At 30.9% G+C, this 8,200-nt stretch overlaps 1 protein-coding gene across 2 annotated transcripts; it reads left to right on the top strand.

Moving 5' to 3' along the window:
* Positions 1 to 2,371: 2,371 nt before the first annotated feature.
* LOC109339337 (aluminum-activated malate transporter 9-like) lies at positions 2,372 to 6,910 on the top strand. 2 transcript variants are annotated; one of them, XM_019576753.1, is made up of 7 exons: positions 2,372 to 2,455; positions 2,679 to 3,065; positions 4,490 to 4,627; positions 4,915 to 5,184; positions 5,392 to 5,528; positions 5,626 to 5,772; positions 6,204 to 6,910. In XM_019576753.1, the coding sequence occupies exons 2-7, from the start codon at positions 2,705 to 2,707 to the stop codon at positions 6,831 to 6,833; spliced, it is 1,683 nt and encodes a 560-aa protein (XP_019432298.1). In that variant the 5' UTR covers positions 2,372 to 2,455; positions 2,679 to 2,704; the 3' UTR covers positions 6,834 to 6,910. The 2 variants fall into 2 exon arrangements, with proteins under 2 accessions (XP_019432298.1, XP_019432299.1); XM_019576754.1 differs by lacking the exon at positions 2,372 to 2,455 and having other exon boundaries at positions 2,586 to 3,065; positions 5,476 to 5,528.
* The last annotated feature ends 1,290 nt before the right edge of the window (positions 6,911 to 8,200 follow it).

Consider the following 8,200-nt stretch of genomic DNA (forward strand, 5'->3'; position numbering starts at 1 on the left):
ACATGAAAGTGATATCACATTCTCGATTAAACCATTCCCAAGTAGTGTCGGCTAATACCCGATCGGATAATAAAAATCTCTCGATTTCGGTTTACGGATAAAACTTCGAAACACGGAATTCGGAGTCATAAATAATTAGAAATGCGTTCTCGACAAACTTGATGTCTATCTTGACTCGAAATAATATTTCGAAACCAATGGCGCAATCGGAATTTGATTCTGAGTTACGAAACTCAAAAACACGTTATTGGGCCGAATTCGAACGAATTTGGGCCCAACAGCAGGTCAACAACTTTCCGTCACAGAAAATTACGAAAATTTACCACAACATAGGAAATCACAAAACAAGACTAACACTTAACTATGGTTTAGTCTAATTCAATATGGTTAATTTCTAAAATTAATCGTTGTTAAAATGAATAATTAATAAAACATATATAGAAAATTCACAGTATTACAGTTGTTACATGTCTACTTTCTATAACGCTTGAAAAGTGCTCGAAAATGCGCTTACATTGGCACTTACGAGATGGAAACGTGTTTACTTTCCAAAATGCTTGAGGGTTGTTGAATGACAATTTTAAACATTGTTGTTTCGCAATTCTATTATAGTGACATCACCCTTTTGTAGTATAGAAATGAAAAAACGTGTTGTAACAGTATAAGATGGTGCTCCTATTTGTTGGACAAGTGCATAACGAGACTCAATGACAAAATCAAAGCATAATGAAAACCTAATCAAATCATATCGTCAATAGACTCCAACTTGGAGATAAATTGTGAGGTGTTATGGGTTTAATGTGACATGAAAATGAGGTTGAATACGTAAAAACTAATCATACAAGCCCTGTGGTTCTTAATTTTCAAATTTATGGACTTCTGGTTCCACGTGCGCAAATACAAGGCTTTAGGAGAGTAGCAAATGAAGTTTTAAAAAACCAAAAGAATTAACATACTCTCTCAAAAGAACAATGGTCTGATGTTCCAAAGTATATCAAGTACCAATGAAAATATGTAATGTTAATTAAAAAAATTAAATATTCATTAATTTTATGTTTTTGTTTTATTATTATTGATATCAGACATAGTTTAAGATATATGATCTTCATTGCTTTTTTTTGGTATTTTAAGATCTTCATTCCTCTCAACATAGGGTTTATTAAACTAAATGGACTTCAACCATTTCACTATTCAAAAAGGATTATGTCTTTATATTAATTTTCAATAGAATTACACTAAATAATATAAAATATTATTTTATATTTTACATTTTTTAATTAAATAATATATTTTGATTGGTGTGTGATAATACTGGGAACAAGAGATATTTATTCAATAGATTCATGGAAAGGGCACGTGTGAGGTTTGTTCTTCCTCAATATTTATTGTAAAATTATATATATATATATATTTCATCTATATGTATATTTTTTTGGATCTTCCCTCATGCAGAACATAAACACAAGCGTCATCAAATATCTAGATATTTTACGTGAAGTCTTATATGAAGTGGTTTGAGTTGAATAGTTTAGACATTCGAACAGAAAAATTCATCACAAAAACAAACACCTGGAATGGTGTGTCACATCACTCACATGGATAGAAAGCGGCGTGGTTGTTGTTCTTTATCTTGTTTTGTTTGTTAGTGTGTGATGTCATGTCCTAACCCTCTCTATTATTAACAAGTTGATGACGAAAATCAAACTAAATGTTTGCAAGACGCAATATTAAACTTGGTATCAACATCAAAACCAAAACCAAAATGGCATAATTAAAAACATATTTAACTATATTAAGTGTGTTTTTAAAGTTGTTTATCGATCTTGTTTGTGTGTGATGTCATGTACTAACTACTAACTGCCCTCTCTGCTTTGTAACCTGAATAAAAAGAGAGAGAAAAAAGTTGATAAGATATTATAAGGCTTTAATATGCGGATATGATGCCATTTGCTCAAACCCTTTGTTCTTGGCTTTTCCTTTTCTGTATATACACCATGAACAAGAATCCTTAGTAAATGCATATTTTTCATTTATTTTTAATTGTAAAATTACAATTTTTTTATAATTAAAATGATAAATATGTTATTAAAAATTGTATTTTCTTTTGTTTTTTGAAATATTTGTTTCTCCATTAATAAAAATTATCATATCTCATATATGACAGGATTCACTCACAGTTTCAGTTGCAAATAGTTGATGCATTATATCAACTCACCAAAGTTAGGATGGGTTATCCACCACAAAAATCAACACACACTAGCTTTAGCTTTGTACTGATAATTGATATTGGATTATCATATCATGTGGCTTAGTTAGTCTAATTTAAATTTATCATCATCTTCTTATCTTAACTCTAAATTCAAAAAATTATCATTATCTTGTTATCTTAAGTCTATATTCAAAAAATTATAATCTTCATGTTATCTTAACTCTAAATTCAGCTATTTGACCATCTTTTCATTCAAAACTTTCAAATGATATTTTTATCTTTGATTGCATTATTTAAGTTTGTTATTATCTTCTTCTCAAAGAAATAATTTTGTTATTATCTTATCTTATTTCTTATAAATATTTTCGCCCTAGCAAATTCTATGGTTCGACTCAACTTGAGTTCCGTCCACTTTTGGCCAATTCAAACCATCTTCCATATTATCTTTCCATTCCAATCCCACTAGACCTCTTCACTTCACTAGAGTAAACAACAATGGCTCCCATACTCGTAAAATCGGGGTCCTTTCGCCACGGCTTGGCCGAGAAGAAAGAGAGGCTGCTATCCATGGCTGGTGACTATTCCATTGGCATGCCTGAATCAGACGTGGAGGAAGAACATGCAAGTTATAAGTGTTGTTTGTGTGATGGAATAGTGAAGTGTTGGAAAAGGGTGAAGAGTTTTGGTGTGAAAGGATGGGAAATAGGTCGTTCTGACCCAAGGAATGTTATGTTCTCAGCCAAACTAGGACTTGCTTTAACTCTTCTCTCACTTTTGATATTCCTCAGAGAAGATATGAGTCGCTATTCTGTCTGGGCTATTCTTACTGTTGTCGTCGTCTTTGAATTTCATATAGGTACGTACTATAGCTATAACTATTTCATTATAAAATCTACACATTTATGCCACACAAACATTTATATTCACCTAGGAATATTGCATGTCCAATGTTTGCCGAATTTGGATCATCTCATTATTTGAGATTTTATTGTCACAAAAAAAAATCTAGGATAAATTGGACTATCGAATACTAGATAGATAGGAAGGAGACTCATATTTGCTTAAGATAGATACTTCATTCTTTCATATTCACCTACACTACCTAATAAATTTTTGTTATATTTTGATTGTTGATTAGACTGCAGGATATGGGTATAGAAAAAATGTAGGCATTAAGCATTTATTATGATAATATGTATATATTTTTATATGGGTATCCTAAATACATCTTATCTTGTATATTTTATATGTTTGATGAAATATATGTTATGAATGTTTGACTTCTATTCACCATCTCCTTGACTCCATTGCGGAAGAATTATTAGGTTCTTGTATGCAACAATTATTGGACGGTGTGTAGGATTAATTATTTGTAATGATGATAATTTATTATACATTTAGGGTGTTTATGGGTTAATTTTGAAACGAAAATGGAGGGAAGGAAAAAACTACATAAAATAGAATGCTTTTAAGTCTTTCACAGTCATCTATGTGTGCTGTGTCTGATTGTATGTGATACCCGATTAAGCCATTCTTTAGTTTCTATATTATTATTTGAAGATTTTTTTATAATGATACAGAGACTCTATGAAGCACGAATATAGATACGTGTCGCATATGATACGTATTTGATATGTTGACATACATATTGATTAAATATAAGATACGATATGTTCAGAGATATGCATATAAAATAATAAAAACACATCAAATATGATAAAATTATAAATGTAAATCAAAATATTTAAAGTAAAAAATATAATGGAAATTGAAAATCATTGCTCTCTATAACAAATTTATTTTATTTTAATGAAAACTAATTTATCTTATCCTATGTTATTGGAAATGAATCTATTATCCTATATTTACTGAAAATAAATTCATATATCCTATATTTTATTGAAAACGAATTGGATACATTTGTTGATATTTATTATTTTATTTTATTTTTTTAATTTTTGTATATTCTACAGATATATATCCTTCGTAAATCCGAATATATCCGTATCGAATAGGTATCGGACACCAACACTTGAGGGTGTTTGACAAATCCGTGCTTTAGAGGATGGAGTGCACCTAATTTAGTACCCGATATGTAGGCTAAGCTGAGGAAGGATGTAACAATACTCTCTCCATCGTATCATCATAAACCTTTTTTTCTTGGGGGACTTCAGCTTTCATGCTTTACATTGGGCTAACAAGGGCACATAATTAATCTATCTGTCTATCTTTCACTGTAATTCATAATACACTATAACCAAACACAATGCACTCTTGCAGGGGCAACTCTTAGCAAGGGGTTGAACAGAGGATTGGGGACATTATCAGCTGGAGCACTTGCTTTGGGAATGGCAGAGTTATCAGCTTCAGCTGGAAAATGGGAAGAACTCATCATTATTATTAGCATCTTCACAATAGGTCTATTTTCCTTTCACTTCAATATTCATTCTTTTCATAAATATTTTCTTGAGAATAAAATATGAGGAGAGGACAAGTTATCTCATTCAATCACTAAAATTATGACATGTGTCCTATTTAACCATTCCGTATAAAAATATTTCTAATAACTAATAAAAAGTATAACACATATCATAATTATTCTTAGTGGCCGAAAGAGATAACTTATCTTCTCATATTAGGACATACTTTATTCTTGTATTTTTTATGGCATGTTTGTTTTCTGAGAAGTTGTGTGTGAATGATAGGATTTTGTGCTACCTATGCAAAGCTATTCCCAACATTGAAGCCTTATGAGTATGGTTTCCGAGTGTTCTTGATCACCTATTGCTTCATTACAGTATCTGGGTATAGAACTGGGGAATTTGTTGAGACAGCTGTGAACAGATTTTTGCTCATTGCACTTGGTGCTTCTGTATCTTTGGGAGTAAATATCTGTATATACCCAATCTGGGCTGGTGAGGATCTGCATAATCTTGTCACCAAAAATTTCATGGGTGTTGCAACATCTTTAGAAGGTTGTCTACAATGTTTTCTTCATTATCGCATTTAATATATAATTATGAACAAAGATCTGCTATCACAAAACATGTCCTCAATATTAATGACATGTTTTGATTGGTGCAAGACAGGACAACATATTTGTGTTCATATAATTACTACTGTTTTATTCGCTGCTCCTTATTATTTTTTAGGTAGATTAACTATGTTTAACTTCTTTTCAGATATTGTCAATAACTACCTTAGTTTTGTTGAATATAAGAGGGTGCCATCAAAGATTCTTACTTATGAAGCTTCTGATGATCCAATTTACAATGGGTACAGATCAGCTGTTGAATCTAGAAGCAAAGAGGATTCATTGGTAATTTGGCACTATCTACTTCAGTTTTATATCTATTTCAGGAATGTACATATTTATCACAATTATATCTCATTATTGCACACTATTTTGAATGAAGATTGGATTTGCTGTCTGGGAACCACCTCATGGTCATTACAAAATGCTTAAATATCCATGGAAGAATTATGTGAAAGTTAGTGGGGCACTGAGGCATTGTGCATTTATGGTCATGGCTATGCATGGATGCATACTTTCTGAAATACAGGTATCTATCCTCTGGAAACTTTTCTGTAATTGTTGTTAGTAGATTGCCTCTGATTCTTCACTTTAAGTGGTGATTCATATTAGAAATTTTTTCCTTAGTTTTTTCTTTATTTTGGTTGTATTAGTTCTGATCAATTAAGAAACAACATTGTCATTAGTTGTTAAACATTTAAGTCAATTGATAGATTAGAATACATGACATAGGTTATGCTATTAGTAAAAGTTGTCCAGAGTTACCTATAACAGAAACTATATTTCTACATTTTCAAGGTCTGGTTATCTACTTTTTCTTTTACCTTTGTAATCTATTTATTCTATGTTTGGTGCAATTTATAAACCTCCCTTAATATCATGTTCCTTCTTGTGTCATTCCTCTTTATTTTGCTTTTTTAGCGTGTCAAATACTACCTAAACTTTGTATTTTATACATAGGCCCCAGCTGAAAAGAGACATGTTTTCCATTGTGAGCTTCAGAGGGTAGGCTCTGAAGGAGCAAAAGTGTTGCGCGAACTCGGGAACAAACTTGGAAAGATGGAGAAGCTAGACCGGGAAGACTTGCTGTATGAAGTACATGAGGCAGCTGAAGAATTGCAACATAAGATTGATAAAAAATCTTACCTTCTTGTAAATTCAGAGAGCTGGGAAATTGGAAATAGGCCAAGAGAAGAGAAAGGTGATAATCTCCAAGGCCTTTTCAACAGGGATGGAGAAAGAAAATTTCTAGAGCATAAATCTCTTAGTGAAGCTATTCTTGATCTTAGATCAGTTGAAGTTCCAAAAAGTTGGGATGCAAAACTAACTTCAGAAAATAACCCTGCTGTGCCTGCGGCTATTACACTTAACAACATATCAAAAACGTATGAAAGTGCTAGTGCACTATCTCTAACAACATTTACATCACTTTTGATTGAATTTGTAGCAAGGCTTCAGAATCTAGTGGATTCATTTGAAGAATTAGGTGAGAAAGCAAAATTTGTGGACCCTCTTGAGCATCAAGAAGAACCAGTAAGACATGGTGGGTTTTGGACCAGATTATTTAACTGCTTTCAGTCCAAGGATTGAAATATATGTTGACTAATGTAGAACTGCTAAATGTGAATTTGCATTAATTATTGTAAATTGGCATAGATAGCTACTAACTTATTCCATATGATGTATTACAAAAAACAAATAGCAATTGTGCCTAGGCTCACACTAGATGCATATATACTTTCTATATATCTATTATCTATATAAGAAAAAGAAAGGGCTATTGAAAATATTAAAATAGACATTCTACATTTGTGACAAATGTACAAAGCAAAAATTATTTTTGTCAATTTAAAAGATTGTTGTAATTACAAAATTAGACACTACTCATTTGTGATAAGTGTACAAAGTAAATGGTTTTTTTGTAAAATTGATGGATTGTTGAAATTCCTAAAGTAGACACTCTTCCTTTGGTTTTATTTGACAAATGACTTTCAAATTCTGAAAAGTAGTCTTCTTCTTCACATTTTCTCTACTCAAATTACACACTATTTCTCATTTTTTCTAAATTTTGCTCAACAAATCTTCTTCCTCAATCTAAATCAACTCAAAGATATCGTTTTCTATTCTTTTCATTTTTTACTTCTTCCTTTTCAAATGTTAAAGCAACTCAGAAATATAATATTATGGTCTTTTTATTTTTACTTCATCACTCTCATAACTATTTTTTTTTGCAATTTTTGTTTCACAAATCTATCATCTTCACCAACTCAGGTATGATTTTACTTTTTTATTTCATTTTTACTTCATCATTCTCATAACTAAATTTGTGTATTCTATTGGTAAATATCAACATATTGGTACTTACTGCTTAGTAGTATATGTAATGGTTGTAAGAATATATTTGGCTTAACTACGTTTCTCATAACTAATTCTCATTTTTTTCCAGTTTATGTTAAACAAATTTACGATCTTCAACTGTCAAACCAAATTCAAAGGTATGATTTTATGTCCTTCTCATTTTTTCTTTGTTGATAGATATAATTGGTTTATTATATCAGTTTATACATATACATTATTTTACACACACAATATACTTTATTCTCAGAGTTAAAAAATTTGAACTTCTTCAACTTTCCACTCACTTCCACCAACAAGGTATCACTAGATAATATTTTTTTGCCTTCTACAAAAAACTTCATTTTCCTCACATGACGTTTGTTAAAATATTTTTCTCTATGTGGATATTTTTCTATAGCAGAAAATACGAATTGGTGATGTTCATTGTTTCGCCATTTGTAGAAGAGAAACCTTACATACTCGAATACAACGATTAGAGGTTACATTCAATGTCTGAGTAAGAATAGTGTCTTTAATTTTATTATGTGTTTGTCATTTTTCATTCAAAGTTAAATTTTTTAGTATCTGAATGTGTCAACCTTATATTGGTAAGAATAATC

This window comes from Lupinus angustifolius, unplaced genomic scaffold, assembly GCF_001865875.1.
Source record: "Lupinus angustifolius cultivar Tanjil unplaced genomic scaffold, LupAngTanjil_v1.0 Scaffold_71_43, whole genome shotgun sequence".
NCBI classification, from domain to species: Eukaryota; Viridiplantae; Streptophyta; class Magnoliopsida; order Fabales; family Fabaceae; genus Lupinus; species Lupinus angustifolius.